Source organism: Urtica dioica, chromosome 7 (assembly GCF_054948205.1).
Source record: "Urtica dioica subsp. dioica isolate 48M chromosome 7, U.dioica_male_clone48M_v1_H2, whole genome shotgun sequence".
Classification (NCBI taxonomy): domain Eukaryota; kingdom Viridiplantae; phylum Streptophyta; class Magnoliopsida; order Rosales; family Urticaceae; genus Urtica; species Urtica dioica.
In genome coordinates, this window is record NC_142762.1 from 44,814,293 (window position 1) to 44,835,193 (window position 20,901).

Below are 20,901 nucleotides of genomic sequence, written 5' to 3' on the forward strand. Positions count from 1 at the left end.
CACTGCTTGTATAAATTTGGGCGTTTTAGAAATGTTTTGAGTGATTCTTTTGGCTTTGTTGATCTCAAATTTTCTTCCTCGTGGCAATATTTATTGGAGCATTTTACTTTGCTGGTTTTAGTTATTTTAATTTTGTTGCTTCTCGGTTTTGAATGTCAGTGAGTGTAGCGATTTCCTTTGTCTCCAAGTACTGTCTTTATGTTTTTGATATAGGTGGCCAGGTTAAAGGAAGATGATAAAAAAAATTAGTTATTTCACGTAAACATGGCTCGCAAATAGAAGCGTTTAGGCTCCGTTTGGAACCCGGAAAATAAGAGAGAAAGTGAAAATAATAGAGAAAATGAAAATGTGAGAGAAAATAATAGAAAAAGTCAAAATTTTAATTGTGTTTGAAAGTCATGGAAAATATGAGAGAAAATTGACGGGAAAGTAACGAAGAGACTAGTTTATTTACATTTTTTGCCAATTTTAGAAAATTACATTTTTAACCTAAAAAATTTACACTTTTAACCTTTTTTTTTTAAAAATTTCATTTTTACCCTGAATTTTTTTCATTTAGACCCCCTAAATTTTTTTTATTTACATTTTTTTTGCCCATTTTTAAAAAGTTTTACAATTTTACCCTAAAAAATTTTCACTTTTGACCCATTTTTTTTTTTAAAAAATTCATTTTTACCCTTGAATTTTTTTTAATTAGACCCCCTAATTTTTTTTTTTTTTTTACATTTTTTGCCCATTTTAAAAAAGTTACGTTTTTACCCTAGACAAATGTGATCCTCTCATAGACAAATGTGGAGAGATTCTCATTTTCCATTTGATTTTCGAAGGAAAATGAAATCCTCATTTTAGTTATACACTTTCCCTCGTATTTTTCATCATATTTTTTTTCTACCATATTTTCATCAATCCAAACAACCTAAGTAAAATAGGAGGGATTTTCATTTTCTTTTCCCTCCTATTTTCCGGGTTCCAAACGGAGTCTTAACGTATCAAATGTAAAAATTAAGTGTATCCAACTTATCATTTATGCTATGATTTATATGTGATTTTCTTTATATAAATAACTTATGTTTTAAGATTTAGAATTCATTTTTCATTAACATAAAAAAATGCATGTTTTTTTAATAAAAGATATATGATATCCATTTGAATTATATTTAAAAAATGTTGTCTGGAGTGTTAAAATAACCAACTTGTCTAAGAGTTTTTGTGCATATCAGGCTTAATAATCATCTTGTCAAAAGGGTGTGGCTATCAAATTTTTTAGAATGGTGGGCCGGTACATGAATTGAGAATTATGTTTTATGAGAAGTTAAACTATCAAAAACACGTTGGAATTAACCTTCAAACTGATGACATGGAAATTTTTATACAAAACTAGTTGTTCCGATTAAACCTTGAAAATTGGCATGGTAATCGGTTATAATTATTTTAATTAAAAAATTTCTTAATTGATTTGCATTACTTGCTTATTATTTGTAAATTACGTCATTTAAGAAAATTATCATGGTTCAAAATGACGATGTTCTCCGAAATTTACTTGGAAAGTCATTTCCGGATCACCTCCAGTTGATGAAAGAAAGATTTTTTGTTTTGTTGTTGATTTTTGTCAAAACAACGAATTATCGGCAACTTTTAGTTTCAGAAAAAAAAAATTGAATTTTTTCACTTAAAATAATAAAAAAGAGAAGAAAACTAAGGAAGACGGATAACCGTCGCACGTACTGTTTTCGTCTAGTGTCAAGACGACTTCTTTCTTTCTTTCTTTTAAGAATGTATACTGAATTACTTTACTTTTTGAATCATCATAATTTCGTCATTCTATTTTGCCTTTTTTTAACCGGAATAAATTCCGACAACACAAAGAAAAAAAAATTCACATCCTCATTTTTCATTTTTGACTTTTATTACCCTCGTCACTCACCACTCCTAGCATTTAGCATGAGTACAAAGTACATACAGATCAAACTTAAAACAACATTAAACTCATACTCTTTCTCTTACACTAAATCATAATTAATTTCCTTTGCTTCAAAAAGAAGATTTAAACTTGGTGATGCTATTCATATATTGCGACACCAATCTGGGTACCTGGACTAGAAACCCACATTTGCCTTTCTTTCCAAAACTCTATTGGATCTAAAAACATATATACTCCAATATTCTTGGATCAAATCCAATATCAATCAATCTTCTTAGACATGATGACCTTTTAGACATTTTTAGTCATCATCACAAGTTTTTCACATACACATAGATAGATTCTCGTGGTTTAATCATTCTCACTAAACACAACGTGCTAACATGACATACTCCACGAGGCAACATATAAGCAGATATAATATACACATATCATCGAGAAAAAAATGCCAAGAGGTCCTTATAAAAGCTATGATGAGAAGCGCAGCAACTTAAAATCTCGAAAAGCTCGAGTTAGTCACAAAACAGGCAAAACTATAACCCCAAGAGGTTCCAATGAGCTTAGCCGAAAGAGTGACTAACTTGATCTACAAGAGGTTCGGGTTGCTGCACTGCTCAAATTACTTCGCATGATGCCAGGAAAGTTTTGCCAAAGTCGGGTTCAGTATTCCTCCCCAACAACTTACGGTCCATGCTGGATCAACTTCATCGATTCGGAGACAGCCCAGAGTCAAATCCCTCAAGATCCAAAAGACCAAGCCAAAAAGCTCTAAATTAGATCCCTCGCCATCCAGACAAGTACAACTTAAAAAATCTCAAAGTCAGATCTCTCGCGATCCATACGAGCAAGCCAGAAAGCTCAAAGTCAGATCTCTCACGATCTAGACGAGCATGGCTCCAAAAAGAACTCAAAGTCAGACCCTGGTGGTCTATATGAGCAAGCAATGCCATTGACGCAAAACACCTCAACAACCCTCAACACAACTTCAAAACACTATAAATACCCTATTCACTCCACATTTTCTCTCAAGAAAATAAAAACCTAGGCAAAAAATTTATCTTCACTATTCTCTTTTGCTTTCTTCTCACAAACACATTTGAGATCCAAAAAACAAACAGAAAAATTACTCCACCCACACAAGATCAAACAAAAAAGATAAATAATCTACATTCATTATCTCTATAATGAGATGAGAAATATTTACTCATTCTCACACAATTTCTCTTAAGAAACCAAGGCTAACCAAGTTAAATTACATTTTTCTCTCTAAAAGTCTACAAGAGCTTGAGAAATCGATTCTTATGTTCTTTACTTGATAAGTTGAAAATTCCACCAACACACTCTATGTTTTCTCTTTTCTTAGGAAATTGTCTCTGGCGGAATTTTTAGTAAAAACAAAAACACAACTAATAAAACACTTTTGTATCTTGATCAATATTAATCGTGAATCATGACCCCCCAAAGGACCCAAATAGTAATTTAACATTTTCTAAGCTGAATAATAGTAAATGAAATCATATTCTATGATAAATTAAATGAAAAGGGTATTCCGAATATGGTATTCATATCGAAATATGTTATGTTGTACTTAATTCATGGCTATTTTATAAGAGTGTTTTTTTAAGAGATATAGTGACTATGATAGATCTCATTGCTTCATTATATAAACGAATTGAGTTATGTAAAAAAAAATTTCGTAAGAAGAGAAGTAAGTATTGTTATGGGTAATATAGATTATTAATGCAAGGGAAAATAACGGCATAAAAACTTAATGTTTACAAATTGTTAGACTTATGTTCCCATTGTTAAAAAGTGGTGGGAAAAGTACCCAAAGTCGAGATTTTGTCCCTCCGTTACAACCTCTACCGTTAAATTAGATGTTCAAACACGTGTCAACATCTGGGATGGTTTTAACTATATGATGAGAAAAATAAATACAAAATAAAAAAATTAAATAATTATTTTTTAAAAATATTTAATATATAATTTTAAAAGAAAAAACTCACTCTTTTTCATTTGTCCCTTCAAATATTGATTTTTCTTTAAGATTAATTGTTTGAACAAAGCTAATGGTGAAGATCGGAGAGACTCCACCATTTTGAGGTGCCAGCTTCCCGACGAGAATTTGACGATCTCATCGAAGATTACTATCGGATCTCTCACGCGCCATCGATGATTAGAGCCATGCTCTTCCCGATAAAGGAGACCAAGGCGTTTTGTCGCTGGTTTCCTTTTTGACGAAGCGATTCTTTCATCGCTCTCCGCCTCAGGCGTGATTCTCCGCCGAAGATTTGAGATTCAGAAGTCCTATATATGACAGCGATGGTGATCGGAACTCGTCATTGCAATATTTGCCTAGTCGAAGAATGCTCGGCTATGGTTTTGTACCACCGTCACCACCAACATCTTGTGATTCTCAGGAGTTATTACTAGCAATGGTTTTTTTGTTTGTTTTTTTGTTTTTTTTTTTTTTTTTTTTTAAGATTCGCTATATATGGTTTAGGAATGAAGATTTGATTGTAAATGAATTCAAATAACAATTTTGTTGTTGTGTTTGAATGAATATATAAACATAATTGACTTTTTGTTATTGTTTCAATTGGTTTGTTTTATGTGTTTCAATTGGTTTATTCAAATATATTGCTAACGGGAGTTTGATTCAAGTTCTGTGGATTTCAACTTTTTTTTTGTGCGATTAAACTGTCAATTGATCTATTGTGATGGTGATGATGGAATACGTTAATGGTGGGTTGGAGGGAGGGAGGGAGGGAGGGAGGGAGGGAGAGAGAGAGAGAGAGAGAGAGAGAGAGAGAGAGAGAGAGAGAGAGAGAGAGTTTAGTTAACAATTTTTTTTTTCTAATTAGATATTCAAAACGTGTTTGAACATTTAATTTAACAGCAAATGTAATAACAGAGGGACAAAATTTCGAGTTTGGATACTTTTCTCACCACTTTTTAACAATGGGAACATATAAGTGTAAAAATCTGTAAATATTTGATCTTTATGCCGTCATTTTCTCTTAATTCCAAAACGTTTATAACTTTACATCTTTTTGCTAAATTAGACCATGGTTTAAAATTTAATAAAATTCATGCACCCCACCCCTTAATTCTTATAAAAATAACCATTGTATTTAATACTATTTTTTTTTTTTTCATTCAAAATTTGCTATATTTATGCATTCAATTAATAATAGGCGTGATAATTTATAATACAAATTTTGTTTTTGAACATTTTAATTAATAATGGCGTCATAAAATTTATGCATTACTAATTAATACAGGTGTGATCTATTTCCTTTCAATTTTCGAATGCATTTAATAGTTCATTATCATTTACCAATTACGATATCTATAATTAACTGCCCTATTAATATTAACTATGAAATTCAAATAGTCAAACCTAATTATATCCTATTAAATCGGTTAATTTCGATTAACTGGTTAATAATTAACCTTTGACCGGAATTAACTGCTCACAACTAACCTAAGTAGTTAACTGAATTTTCTTCTTTAGTTATTGAAGGCAATTAAAATGCTTCTTCATACGATGTAATTTAATAATGAATGCATTGTTTTTTTAATGCATTACAACAACAACTATCTAATTAACTGAACTTTCTTCTTTACATCCCTCAAAAGGAAAGTTCCGTGACGTCAAATTCAAAGGATATCCTCATTCAAACCACCCACGTGTTGTTTGAATACCCATTTGATCAACACTTTTTCCGAGTCTGAGCAGTCATATTATGGTCAAATATCTTTATTAAAAAAATTAATGAACCCACTAGTAATTCTTGAACATAGAATGATATTACACACATGCCTTCGCTATAAATAAGGTCTCAACTGAGGCAATTCTAACCGTCCAATAATCACTCATAAAACAATATACTCTTTAGCCATTCTCTCCAATAACTACAGTTCAGCTCTTTAATCAAATCTCATTATCTCCAAATGGCGGGAAATAAGATCAAGATTACTACTATCAGTTTCTTCGTACTCATTCTTGTCCTTGGCTCGGTGTCAGAATCTCGTCCTCTGCCTCGTCATCAGAGCTCGATGAGCAAGGGGTTCGAGATTCTCTTCGACGAGATGTTCATGGAAGCCGTGAAAACCGGAGGCCCCAGCGGAGGAGGCGAAGGTCACAGCTTTCCGAAAAATGTGGCGCAAACTCTCGGAGGGATAAAACACTCAGGACCAAGCGCCGGTGGACCTGGTCACTGATCGAATATATTGCATGACATTTACGTAGACATAGTACAAGTCTCTACTCTTCTCCATATGTTTTGCAACTGCACTGAGTTATCTCTAGCTTATTCGTTATGAGTTTATTTGATTTCTTCATAATTTTGTGTGTGTTATTTGGAGTTCTACCTAGCACCGATCTCGCTTTGTTATTCTTCGATAGTAACTACTACAAGGGAAATAATCAATGCGGATGCAACAAAAAGAAAAAAGGAATTAATTTTACCATTTATAGCAGCCTCTTGGGACGTAAACACGCTAGTACAAAAAAGGGTTTTACAAGTGGTTTGGTTTAGAACCACCACCTATTTTTTTGTTGTTTTTTTTTTTTTAATAAAAACTCCCCACGATAAAAGTCATAAAGATTTTGAATTACAAAATTAAGCTTAACCGAAAATTTCAAACTCCTTAAAAAAAAATCAAAAGTAAATTATAAATACTACCACAATAATACAAGAAAAATTGTGAGTTATCAGAATTTCAAGTAACGGCACTTGTCGCCGATTGCATTCAAAGACAATTTGCGCGGCTGATATCCACGTAAAAAAAAAACTATATCTCAGATTTAATGAAATTCAAGTGGTACAAAAATCAGATTCATGTTTAAATTATATAAAAAAAAAAACTCTCCATTAGAGACGCAATCCATCAAAATTGGTGTGCACGATGAAAACAGACTCGTAGTGGTAGAAATGACGACGGCTCTGAGCACAAGACGCGAATGCGAAAACATGAAGAAGAAACAAGAGAAATACCTTCTCCATATTAAGAGTCCTTTGATGATTACCACCAAGCCTCATGTCCTAAAAAAAGCGCCTTTATTAATGAAATTAAGATCTTAACTTTTTACATGGGGAGAAGGGAGAGAGGCTAAGGTTTTGTTTTTTAGAACCATCACTTGAAAAAAAATAAAAAGCAACGTCCAAACAAAATTATAAAGTTTCTGATGCCATTTCCACTTCTAAAAACGAATTTTTTTTATTTTTTTATTTTATTTTTTTCGGTTAATGATTAATAACTATGTAGTCAATTATAACATTTTAAAAATAATTTCACAAAAATTCGATGCATTTCAATGGTAATATTGAACGACACATGAATGGTTAAGTCGTAAATGAAAACGACACATCACTTATCTTATAGAAGGATTGAGAATCAAACGACAAATAATAAAAAAGCGGTGTGGCAGAAGAACGTGATCGTTAGTAGCGCCGTTATTTTCCGCGGACTTTGGGATAGCGCTTCCGTCTACTACAAAATACAAATAATAAATAAATAAATAAAAACAAAATTTCCCATTATTCCGCGTGTCTCTCTGTCTCCGACGGAGTTGAAGCAGAACCAGCTTTGGCAGAGAGCCATCGGCCAAAAGCTCCGGTTAGGGTTTTTTCGCTCAATGGAAACCTCTAACCCCGATGTCGCTGATTCCTCCGCCACCGTTTCCGACGTCTTAAAGACCGAAACTGACTCCGTGACCCAAGCCATCAACGACTCGCCCCGGTTTTCCGTCGACCAAGTTGTCTTCGCTATTTTCAAGGGTGCCTATTACCGTGCTAAGGTATATCCACTCGTTATTTCTCTCTGGATTATGTTTTCGGTTGCGAGAATTTCGTGATGGAAGCACATTCGAGTGACAATTGTTAGTTTCGTAGTAGTGATGTTTCAAAAATCGAAAATGATTTCGGTTCAGGTTTCTGATGCGTTTCTCTCGACCTTCGAGTAAAATGTATTCAGTGTTATTATTATTTTATTTATCAGATATGATAATCGAATCTAGTTCAGGAATTCGGTTCTGTTTGATACGTGTTTTCATGTCAGGTAATAAAAATAGAATTCCGGGAGGATGGTCTCAAGTATAAGGTCCACTACATTGTAAGTACCTAATCGTGCAAAAAGATTTGGTTAAGAAAACTCTCTATGGTTCTGAGAGACAGTTGACTGATAATCACTGTTATTTTTTAATTCTATAATCTTATGTTCTACAGGGCTGGAAGAAACGGTGAGTTCATCTTTCCTCTACATTTTACAAAATTGAATTCTTCAGGTCGTAATTAGTTTTCCATTACAAAATTTGCACTGCGAACTTTTCACTAGCAAATGATTAGCTACGATGTTGATCAATTTTGGTGGTACAAATTGATTCCGCAGAGGGGATTTGTGAATACTGAAAATAGTGTTTGGCTGAGTAAAATGATCTAGACTCGCCATTGAATTGATCGAGGTTAAATAATACATGCTCATGATTAATACATAATCAGTATACCTAATCCTTGCAAGCTAGTTGCCTCTAACAAACTCTAGTAGACTGCCTTTATACTCTTAACAATTGTTGCTTCATAGAAAGTCTCAAACTTGCGGGTAGTTGTTTTAAAGTCGAAGGAGATTAAAATTTTGTTTGCGATCATTGTTTTATTAAAAATAACTTGTTTATATTCCATAGGAGATGTAAGCGACTGAAAGATATATACTTTATCATACCTTACTCTTTGCAAAATGGTCGATTTTTTTTCCTCCTTCTATTTACTTTTGATTTTTTTGAACAGTTGGGATGAGTGGTTACTCGCAGATCAGTTAATGGAAGACACAGAAGAGAATTTGCTGACTCACCCGCTGGGAAATTGCCCGCTGGGGAAAAAGAAAAGAAATAATGCAAAGAAGAGACAGCCTGGATGCTCTTCAAGTTCAAGCCTTAAATCGGATAGTAATTGTCAGTTTCTTCTTTTGAATTGGTTCTCTAGACTCTCAACTACGCATATCAGTAGCATTTTCTCCCGAGACGACCTACTGACAAAATTTAATGAATTTGTTTTTTGTGAAGTAGCCTTGTGGTAAACTGAATTTTTTTGTAATTCCTTGGGGATTCACTTTTCTGCATAATGTTTATCGAATTTTGCAGTGGCTGATGTCAAAAAACAAAACGTTGATTCTGCTACTAAGGTATGTTGGCTCTCCTTTCTTATTGGTTATAATTTGTACTGATAGCTCTACTAAGAATATATTTTCGTTTATGTTAGGATAAAGAGGAAATACCCATGGAAAAGCTTGTGAGCATCCAAATACCACCCACACTAAAGAAGCAATTGTTGGATGATTGTGAATTTGTAAATCATATGGGAAAGGTGTGTATCTGTTATTATTATTGCTCGGCCATACATATGGGTGGATTGGGGTTCTTGCGAATGGAATGGATGCTTATATTATATTTCTAGAATAACTCAGGTTAATTTGAATTAAAAAAAAAAAAACTAAGGTTAGTTATGCTAATTTAGATGTTATTTCTTGTTAGTTGATAATACTGATTTATAACTAAGATATATAACGGGTATAAAATAGGCTATCAATAGTTCTGCATATCATTCCATTATTGAGAAAATTGCATTTTAATACGTTACCTGTCTAAAAACTGCCATAATTATCAGAGCAATTCGTCTTATTTTGCAGCTTGTTAAACTTCCCCGAATTCCAAGCGTAAAGGACATATTCGTTAAGTATCTAGAGTACAAAGAACAGAAGGATGGGTCGTAAGTCATTTCTCAGCTTGTGTGCCATTTTTTTTTAATTCATCTGTAGTTTTCACAGAATTAATTTTATAAGTGCTGGCCTTCAGTTCATGCTATTCCATTTTATGTTGGAGAGTGATGAAAGTAGTTATCACACCAATACAGCTGTTGAGTCAAAAGCCCTTGTTATTTATCAATTTTGGTTTTTTGAAAATAGGACAATATCTGTTTTTTGAACCTACCTTTTGTTTGCCAAGTGTTTCCTTCATAGCTATCTGGTTTAAATGCCCATCTCTTTGGTCAAAACCTTCGATGAGTAGATGTATTAAATTTTTTTCCCGAGCAGGCATCTTCTCGAATTATTTACACTTACCTTGTGCAGCCCTTTAATGGCAATTTTAAGTGTTAAAAGTGATGTTTCTTATCCAGATTACATGATTCAGTTGACCAATTCGTGAGATTATTTCAATCTTACTTTGATAAAGCACTGCCAGCGATGCTTCTCTACAAAGGCGAGCGGATGCAGTATGAGCAAGCAACTCCCGTTGGCACATCTCCTTCATCTGTATATGGGGCTGAACATCTACTACGCCTTTTTGGTATGAGCATACCTTCTGATGCTTAACCAACCTAATTTATTGTCTTTAGAGTTATTACATCTTCAACATGGTATCTTTCAAACTACAGGTAGCCATAGGGCGATATTATCTTACATTTATTAGCTATGTCGTTCGAAATTTATATATTGCAACCATTACTACCGTTTATATATAAATTAGATGCTTTGTGTTAATGATTTCTTGCAAATTTATTTCTTAATAAACTAGCGTGTGAATTTCTTTGTTTTGGTTTTATGACTATTTTTCCCACTATTTTGAGCACTTTTATAGTTATGTTCTGTTTTCTTGCAGTTAAATTTCCTGAACTACTGTCGGATGCTAGAAGTGATGGTACAATTGAAGAGGTTGAATTGATTGACTTGCAACAAAAACTAGTCGATCTTCTTAAGTAAGTCGTCTTACCTATCCTTTCAAACCATGATAAATTTAATTGCTCCTTCTGTCAAGGTTGTATTGTAGTTTAAGTTAGAAAGATTTTGTTCGAATGTACGAAGGTTCCTATCTTTGTTTGCATTTTCATAGAACTTGTCCAAGGCTAACTTCATAGCAAATTTATTTCTTGCAGAAATAAAGTTGGAACACTGGTTTGATTTTTCTATTGCTATTATTACCATTAATAGACTTGATCTTCCATTTTTTCATTTATAAATAAATTTGGTATTGCATAGTCTGGGAATTAATGGTATTTGTGGTTGTACAGATTCCTGAGGAAGAATCAGAGTGGGTTTTTCCTCTCTACTTACCATGTGGCTGAAGATGTTGAAATGAGCACCACCAACATGCAAGAAGATTAGGTCCAGTGAGCACGTCCGTGCAGTAATCTGTACATCTGAAGAAAAAAGCCGATGTGGTCTTTTTGCTCTTTACATAGCCCGTTTTTCCTTACTGCACAATCTTGACGATAGCGAAGAAATGATTATGCCTTGTAATCTGGATTTATGTTATTGTTTGGTCTTCTTGAACGCATGTAATATCCTTTGTTGAGCGTGGACTATCTACCCCCTATAATATTATCATGTATAATAATATCTTCACTTTTTTTCCCCATTGTTGACACTAATGGCGATCCTATTGTTTTGAGTTGAGTCATCCAATACATGATCAAGTACTTCTTACATAAACATTACCGGCCTTTTGCGTCTGAGAAACAATTTGGTACGTTCCCTTTAACTGGTATTCACGTCAATCAGTAATACTTTCTCTTAGGTTTTGCTTGACCGAGGACAATGTGTTTCGCGTTTGTGTCCCTTGCGCTTACTTACGATGCATCTGTCAAAGCGAGGTACGTAAAGTAACGCTATCTGAATCCATGTCCTTGCATGGTAAATAGTTATTTTGTCTTGTTTAATAAGTGAGTCTTCATTATAAAATGTATTTATTGTGGTCGTTCAATATGGGTGTGAGTTTAGTTATATAGCCTGATTCAAATCATCAGGGAAATATTGTAGATAGAGATATCTGTGTTTAGAAAAGTCAATTATGCTTAGCTAGTGCTAGCTTTGGCAATAATTCTACATTCAATTAAGGGCAGGCTTGTTTCACTTGGCCATCGCCGGTCGTATCACCATCCGAGACAAAATATTTGGAGAATAGCTTTCTATGGACACAGCTAATTTTTCCCCAGAAAACATTCTGAGCTGAAATCCGGTAACTGTTCATGCGTTGACATTTTCTCTCCACATGGACCAATGACGATGGCCATCCTGAGGCAATATGAGTTAGGTCTTCAAGTTCAATAATAGTTAGCCGTCGTATATATAGACCATCTAACCAATGACCCACTACCTACTGAATTGAATGCACGATAATTAATAGGGATTCTAATTAATATGAGAATTACTCATACCGGTCATAGATATCTCATGAAAAAAAAAATTAGTTGCTTAGAATTCATCCATGGCGACTATTATCATGATCATTTGCCTTCTCTCTTTGACAATAATTCCTCCATTTTCATTCTCAAGGCCTGATACTCTGAGTGCAGGTTCATTTATATCCCCAAGGACGCCAAACGGCGACGTTTTGGTTTCTCCGGACGGCATGTTCTCTGCGGGATTTCACGCCGTAGGAAACAACGCGTATTGCTTTGCCGTTTGGTTCACCGAGCCGCTCTACAGCGAGGCCGTGCTTGCTGTCGTTTGGACGGCGAACCGTGATGCCCCGGTCAACGGAAGAGGATCGAGGCTGACTCTTCTAAAAACTGGCGATCTCGTTCTGGACGACGCTGGGTCGTTTGTCGTTTGGTCCACCGGAACTTTCTCTCAGGCGGAGGCAAAGCTGCAACTTCAAAACTCCGGAAACATGGTCCTGCTTGCTTCCGATGGTGCTGTTTTGTGGCAGAGCTTCGATTCCCCGACGGACACTCTTCTTCCGGAACAACCATTGACTAAATACACCAAATTAATATCCTCCAGAAGCCAGACCAACAAGTCTTCCGGATTCTATAAGCTCTTCTTCGACACAGACAACATTCTCCGGATGATCTTCGACAACGGCGAGCTCTCCAGCGTGTACTGGCCTGCCACATGGCTTCTCCCCTGGAGAAACGGACGTTCAACCTACAACTCCTCCAAAACTGCGGTGCTCGATTCCTTGGGGAACTTCACTTCTTCCGACGGCTTCACTTTCATGTCGGCCGATTACGGCACCAGAATCCACCGGAGATTAAGGCTTGACTACGATGGGAATCTTCGGCTGTACAGCCGAATAACTCCAGGGGAGAGCTGGGTCGTCTCGTGGCAAGCAATTGCGGATTCTTGTAGTATCAACGGAATTTGCGGCGAGAACAGCCTGTGTCAATATGAAGAGTCTGGAAGAAGATGTACTTGTCTTCCGGGGCATAGGATGAGAAACGGCGCTGATTGGTCACTCGGTTGCGAACCGGAATTCAACGTGACGTGCAACAAAAACGAATCCAGGTTCATCAAGCTCACAAACACCGACTTCTACGGCTACGATTTTAGATTCACGGACCGGTACTCCTTCATGGAGTGTGCAAATCTTTGCCTACAGATGTGTGACTGTAAAGGGTTCCAATACGCTTTTTACAAGCCTCTTGGTTACTTCAGATGTTACCCCAAGTCCTTGCTTGTCAATGGTCACCACAGGCTGGGCCTTTTCAGCGATGCCTATCTGAAGCTACCAAAAACTACTCGTAACGTCTCCATCAGAGAGTTCAGTTTGAATTGCTCGGAGAAAGTCGTTAAAAGTGAAGCCAGAACGTACACACAGAGCCACACGAACATGCCAGTGAAGTTCCTGCTCTGGTTTGCCTTGGGGGTCGGAGGACTAGAGATTGTCTGTGCTGTGTTGGTCTGGGGTTTATTAAACAGAGACAACAACAACGAGGATTCGGCCGAAGTGAGAAATTACCTTCTCGCCGTGACTGGATTCAAGAGATTCAGTTTCCCCGAGCTAAAGAAGGCGACATGGGGCTTTTCCGAAGAGATCGGAAGAGGCTCGGGAGGAATCGTTTACAGAGGAGTACTTCCCGATTCTCGAGTCGCCGCGATCAAACGGCTCACAGGGACTTGCCACGGAGAAGCTGAGTTTCTCGCGGAAGTCAACACTATCGGGATGCTAAATCACATGAACTTGATTGAAATGTGGGGTTACTGCGTCGAGGGAAAGCACAGGCTATTGGTGTACGAGTACATGGAAAACAGGTCGCTGAAAGATAACTTGTCCGGAAAAGTACTCGACTGGAAAAAGAGGTTTGAGATAGCGGTAGGCACGGCAAAAGGGCTTGCTTATCTCCACGAAGAGTGCTTGGAGTGGGTTTTGCACTGCGACGTGAAGCCTCAAAACATACTTCTCTGCTCTAACTACTGTCCAAAAGTGGCCGATTTCGGGCTTTCGAAGCTTCTGAAACGAGGAGAGCTAGGGGATCCCAGTTTCTCAAGGATCCGAGGGACGAGAGGCTACATGGCGCCGGAATGGGTCACCAACCAGTCCATAACGGCTAAAGTGGATGTGTACAGCTTTGGGATCGTGGTGTTGGAGCTGTTAACGGGAAAAAGCCCGAAAGACGAGACAGAGTACAGAGAAGTAGTTGGGTGGGTAAAGAAGATGCTGGCTAATGGAATCGGCGAGGCTGATGTGAAATCGTGGATTGATATGATTCTGGACCCGTTCATGGAAGGTGACTATGACGTGGAAAAGATGGTCACTCTTTTGAAAGTCGCTGTGGATTGCGTCGGGGAAGAGAAAGAATCAAGGCCTACGATGAGCCAAGTAGTCAAGTCTCTCCTACATCACTGATTACCCCAAGTTTCAGAGTTGAAAAATGCAACATTAAATCTGTGTTACGACTACAGAAAAAAGCTGGATTTAGTGCTATAAATTTTTGTGCACTGTTATTATTGTTCCTAACAGAAATTTAGACGCAATACAAAGTCAATCATAAAAGCCAACATAAGCATTATTAATGGCGGCTTTATCTTTTATGAGCGCGTCATTATTGACTTGCACCGGCTATTGTCAACATGATTTACGAGTGTATGTTTAATAATAGAAAGCTACATCAGATTAGTTGCAACTGTGATGTTTATGTATTTAATTAGAGGACAGTTTGTTCCCAAACAAGGAAAAAAAAAGGACATTTTGTATTAAATAGCACACGCGCGCGCGCGCGCGCGTGTGTGTGTGTAAAGTTTAAGACCTCCTGTGAAAGTTTAAAGTTTGAGATTACATAGTTCAAATCCCAGAAAATGTAGACTTTCATGTTGAAGTTTAAAAATGTTTTTCTTGTAATTTGTGCATGTGTATAAGATATGTGATATAAGAATGATTTACATAATATATGTAGCTTTGTACACTTATTAAGTTGACAGCTATTCATCTCAGTTTTAGCTAAAAAGTATTAATAACCACAAATTAAGTTTTCGAAATAACAACTTTTTCCTCTCTGCCAAAAAAAAAACATTGAAATTATCTCCACGAAACCTCATTGGAATCCATTATTATCACAAAGAAAGTGGTGGTTGTAGACATTTTTTTCCTTAAAAAATGTCAGTTTTCTCTTCTTTTTTTATTTTTATTTTTTTACTTTTTTTTAACATTGGCATGTATTTGGAGAAGACATAGAGGACCTTATAAATATATTGTAAAATAAAATTTGATGAGTTCTGATAGATTTCGAAGCACCGAAGACCAACAAGCTCAATCTAAAATAATTTTTAAAGGACTTTCTTTTAATTTTGATGACATTTCATTGTATTTAATGGTCTAATTATGTCAACTAGTGACCGTCTTTGTGATGATGATTGACTTCTATGAGTTTTATTTTATTATTATGAAGATAGAACTAACTTCGACAAGTTTTTTATGGAGATAATTTTATTTAAAGTATTTTGAAAACTTGGGTATTTTTTTCCATACAAAAAAATATGCACAAATTTTTAATTATTAGATACAAAATATATAATCATAAAGTTTTTTTTTGCTGCATAAAAATCAATTTTCTCTCGTACAGTACATGCCCAAACAAACGTAACGATTTAGTTTTCTAAAAAGTCCTATAGCCGATACAACGATGGTTTATACATACATATATATATATATATATATATATATATATATATATATATATATATATAGTGATTAGGACGTTCATATTTGGAGCAAATAAAATAAAATTAGGACGTTCATCCAAAAACAGAATATATAAACATATCTTGTACTTATATCTATACCGACAAAATTTATTGTTCTAGCATTTTAGTAAAAATTATTATTTTTTCATTAACTTCTATTTTATATTCAAAAGCTATTAAATGCACAACTTGAATAAATATGTAATAATACTTCCTGATAATATCAATTATGACTTTATAATTTTAGGATGGCGGCATATAGTTTAAAAATTTATGTAAAATTAGAATTGACTATTAAATTCTATGAGCTTCATTATCGTATACGATTATGATTATGCATGAGAGATGATAAACAATAGTATAGATTTTAAAATTTCCATTATCATATCCGACACGAATTAATTTTGCTTATACACTATGGTATTGGTATATGACATATATGAATCATTCTCATGAGAGATTTTATAAATTATTCAGAGGGGCTGCTTATACCAAAACCTGACTGTGATGGGATTGGAAATCATATATATACCCACAATTACAAAACAAGACCAATTATGACCATTTCCAAATCTTTGGTCACTAGTAGTACTTAAACATCAATCATTTTGTTCAGTTTCTTGTCAGTTTTAATATATAACCCAAAGCTGGCTTTTTTTTTTAATCATTTTTCATGTTTAATATGGGCACTTTTTTCATCTCATGTATGCTCTTCGTGGCCGTTAACTCTCACAGAGTTTTGACGTCCGATACTTTAACTAGAGGCTCATCTCTCTCGGTTGAACAAGGCAACGTCGTTTTGACCTCGCCGAGCAGAGTTTTCTCCGCCGGATTTTTCCCGGTCGGAATCAACGCCTATTGCTTCGCCGTGTGGTTCAACGATCCTCACCGCACTGTCGTCTGGACAGCGAATCGAGACATTCCGGTCAACGGAAAAGCCTCGAGACTCATCCTCTCGAAAGCCGGCGACCTCGTGCTCACCGACGGTGGTCTCCGCGTCGTCTGGACCGCCGGAAAAGCCTATCGTCGATCGCCAGCGCCGTTCGAGCTCCGAATCCGCGACTCCGGTAACCTAGTCCTGCTCTCGTCCGCCGGAGATGTTCTGTGGCAGAGCTTCGATTCTCCGACGGACACAATTCTCCCGAACCAGCCGATCACTCGATACGCGAAGCTTGTCTCGTCTCGAACCCTAACAGACTTCTCATCCGGCTCGTACAAGCTCTTCTTCGACACCGACAACGTTCTCCGGCTTGCTTTCGACGACGGCGTTCTCTCCAGCGTCTACTGGCCGTTCCCCTGGATTCTGACGTGGCAGGCCGGAAGATCAACCTACAACAACTCCAAGATCGCCGTGCTCGACTCGCTCGGCAATTTCAGCTCCTCCGACGATTTCACCTTCATATCGTCGGATTACGGCGAGAGGAACGTTCACCGGAGACTGAAGCTCGACCACGACGGAAACGTCCGACTGTACAGCCGGATCGGAAACCCGGAATCGGAGTGGGTGGTGACGTGGCAGGCGTTCTCGAACCCTTGCAGGATTCACGGCGTTTGCGGACCGAACAGCCTGTGCCGATACTCTCCTTCCGGTCGGAGCTGCTCTTGCTTGGAAGGACACAAGATGAAGAACCTCGCCGACTGGACTAAGGGCTGCGAACCGGAATTCGAGCTCTCTTGTAACGCAGGCGAGTCGAGATTCCTCCAGATTCCGAACGCGGAGTTTTACGGCTACGACTACGGAATCTACTACAACTACACTCTGAGGGAGTGCGAGAATGTATGCTTGAATCTCTGCCATTGCAAGGGGTTTCAGTACTCGTTCTACGCCGCCGATGGCTGCTTCAGATGCTTCCCCAAGATGTGGCTCAACAACGGCTACCGGAGGCCCGGATTCTCCGGCGCCGTCTACGCCAGGCTTCCCAACACCACCGCCGATCGAGGATCACCGCCGCCGACGAAGAACTGCTCTTCCGCAGAACCATCGACGGTGGAGTTCGTCGCGAGGGAGTACCAGAGACCGCGCGGGAACGAGACGGTCACGTTCGCGCTCTGGTTCGCTTGCGGGGTGGCAGGGCTCGAGATCGTCTGCGTAACGTTCGTGCGGGGGTGCCTGGTCCGGAGGCGCGTGAGCTCACGCGCCGACGCGCCAGGGTTCAGGAGGTTCAGCTTCCAGGAGCTGAAGAAGGCCACGTCAGGGTTCTCGAGGGAGATCGGGAGAGGCGCGGGAGGGACAGTGTACCTCGCCGTGCTGTCGGACTCGCGAGCCGCGGCCGTGAAGCGCCTCGACAACTACTTCTCCGGCGGCGAGGCCGAGTTTCTGGCGGAGGTCAACAGCATCGGGCGAGTCAACCACATGAACCTCATCGAGATGTGGGGGTTCTGCGCCGAGGGAAACCACAGGCTGTTGGTCTACGAGCACATGGAGCGAGGCTCGCTCAAGGACAACATATCGAAGAAAGCCCTGGGGTCCCACAAGAGGTTCGAGGTCGCCGTGGGGACCGCCAAAGGGCTCGCTTACCTCCACGAGGAGTGCTTGGAGTGGGTTCTCCACTGCGACGTGAAGCCGGAGAATATTCTTCTCAGCTCCGAGTGCCGACCCAAAGTGGCGGATTTCGGGCTCTCGAAGCTTCTGAAGAGAGGAGATCGCGACGACGACGAGCTGTGCTTCTCGAGGATACGAGGGACCAGAGGGTACATGGCTCCAGAGTGGGTGACGAACAAGCCCATCACGTCCAAGGTCGACGTGTACAGCTACGGGGTGGTTCTCTTGGAGTTGTTGACCGGGAAAGGCCCGGGGAGAGGGGTGGTTAGGTGGGTCAAGGAGAGCGTGAGCGCGTGCGGTGGCGAAATGGCGGTGGTTTTGGAGAAGATCGTTGATGCGTCGATGGGCGGTGAGTACGATGAAGAGCGTATGGGAGTTATGTTGAGAGTGGCTCTGTGTTGCGTGGAAGAAGAGAGGGATGAGAGACCCACCATGCGACAAGTCGTTGAGATGCTTCAATACCATTAGCTAACCCTTTTTCCAAATTCATTAGATTTTATTTTTTTTTGCTCGAATTAATATGTGTCATATCAGGTTTTTACATCTCGCTAATCTTGTTTATTGTACATTTTTTTTTTATGATTTAAGTTGGATGGTTTGCTTACCAAGTAGTTTGTGCTCTTTCTGTGCTCATCCAATCCAATATAACACAAACTAGAGTATAATATAGCAAATAAGAGTGGAATGATTTAATTGACTAAACTAAGTAATTTCAAGAAAAATAAATGAAATAAAGAAGTGAAAGATAAAGTATTTGAAATTTATGTGCATAAAGAACCAAGTAATTGACTTAATGTTAGTCGACTTAAGTATGCAGAATTCTGTAACTATATCGAAATGTATGCAAAATTCTCTAAATACATCAAGTTTGAAATTTATTTTAGAATATCTCACGATTTAAATATCCAAAAAGTACAATATAATATCTATTACATAAATCTAAAATGTGTTTCATATTTTCCCGAATATTGTTTTCCTTTACCATTGTCGGCAAGTTTGAAAAGGATCTAGATGTTTTATGCAAAGATGAACGTTTGAAATGAGGGCAGAATAAGAAATGCGTATATGAAATCAGGCATTCTCAGATTAAGAATGAGAAGCAAGTCATTATAAGCAAAAAATTTGAAAATAAAAATAAGCCAGGCAATTTCTAGCTTCCCTCTTTTTAGCTTAATTGTTTACTCGCCTACTCGTCTTTTAAGGTGGTAATTGCTTCGATCGGGTAGCTATTTTTTGTACGCAAATAATATTTTCTGGGTTGTAAATAATGATTTTATTTTTATTTTTTATGTTTACGTTTTTTTTTAACTTGCTCACTGTTTGGGATTATTTATTATTTACAATTCCATTTATAAGGAATTTATCTATTTTGAAATACATGCTATTATTGAAAAAATTTAAAATACAACGATGTCTAAAAAATGTTGCACGGCTAAAACGCTATTTTCGTAAAAAAAATTTCTCTCCATCGCCTTCTTCATCATGGCAGAGACTTCAATAGCCTGATTTCATTTGGCCATTTTCTTCTTTTGGGTTTGATCTCCTCTCCTTTTTTTAGGGATAATTCTGTAACTATATTGAAATGTATAGAAATTCCTCAATATACATCATGTTTGAAATCAATTCTAGAATACCTCACGGTCCAAATATCCGTAAGAAATATGCACATATGAAATTAGTTATTCCCGTATCTAGAATGAGAAATGGATTATTATAAGCAAAAGTTCTGAAAATAAAGGTAACCCAGGCTATATCTGCCTTCCTATTTTTAGCTTGATTGTTTACTCGCCTACTCATCTTTTAAGATCTTTAGCCTTGTCATATGCTCCGAGCATCTTTAAATCTAACAAAATACAATCAAAACGAAAACTAATATATGACAATACATTGTTATTGAGAGTTTGAGACCAAAATATCATGGAAATGATTTAAAAACTGTACGAAATAAAATTTATCAGGTATATTATACGTACCTTTTATTTTGTGAAATATTTTTTTCAATAGAATAAGACATGAGTACAAGGAATATAACATCTTTGTGATAGAGTCAGGAATTAAGTCTTGGGGGACACGGTATATTTTGTAGCACAATTAAAAATGCAAACATAATACATTGTAACGAAATTTTGTAATGAAATACACTATTAAAAATTTTGTTACAAAAACAAAGATGCAAATATGATACATTGTGTACATTGATGATGGATTAGAAACGCAACTAAAAAAAAAAGTTTCTTACGATTTTTCTCAAACACATAGCGTGCATAGACATTAGAAAATTCAAACACTGCAAATTGATAGAAACAATGCATTCATACAACAAACAGATAAAAAATATATATATAGAATACTTACATGGTTAATGACATAGACCAATAATTAGAAGAATATTAGAGATAATAAAAATTAGAACAAAAGCGAAGATTCTGGAGATATAACTTAATTTTTGGACTATTTTGGAGAAATAAAAATGCTC

General features: G+C 37.1%; 3 protein-coding genes across 3 annotated transcripts; all 3 read left to right on the top strand.

Annotated features, from left to right (window-relative positions):
- Positions 1–7,472: 7,472 nt before the first annotated feature.
- LOC149392040 (protein MRG1-like) lies at positions 7,473–11,336 on the top strand. Its single transcript, XM_089620163.1, has 10 exons — positions 7,473–7,727; positions 7,988–8,041; positions 8,155–8,168; positions 8,713–8,876; positions 9,066–9,106; positions 9,184–9,288; positions 9,611–9,690; positions 10,099–10,268; positions 10,581–10,677; positions 10,990–11,336. The coding sequence occupies exons 1-10, from the start codon at positions 7,566–7,568 to the stop codon at positions 11,081–11,083; spliced, it is 981 nt and encodes a 326-aa protein (XP_089476289.1). The 5' UTR covers positions 7,473–7,565; the 3' UTR covers positions 11,084–11,336.
- Positions 11,337–11,432: 96 nt separating this feature from the next.
- Positions 11,433–14,919, top strand: LOC149392041 (putative receptor protein kinase ZmPK1). Its single transcript, XM_089620162.1, has 2 exons — positions 11,433–11,571; positions 12,274–14,919. Exons 1-2 carry the CDS (start codon positions 11,553–11,555, stop codon positions 14,547–14,549), a joined length of 2,295 nt encoding a protein of 764 aa, XP_089476288.1. The 5' UTR covers positions 11,433–11,552; the 3' UTR covers positions 14,550–14,919.
- A 1,670-nt stretch (positions 14,920–16,589) lies between these two features.
- LOC149392042 (putative receptor protein kinase ZmPK1) lies at positions 16,590–18,986 on the top strand. Its single transcript, XM_089620446.1, has one exon. The coding sequence runs from the start codon at positions 16,590–16,592 to the stop codon at positions 18,891–18,893; it is 2,304 nt and encodes a 767-aa protein (XP_089476572.1). The 3' UTR covers positions 18,894–18,986.
- The last annotated feature ends 1,915 nt before the right edge of the window (positions 18,987–20,901 follow it).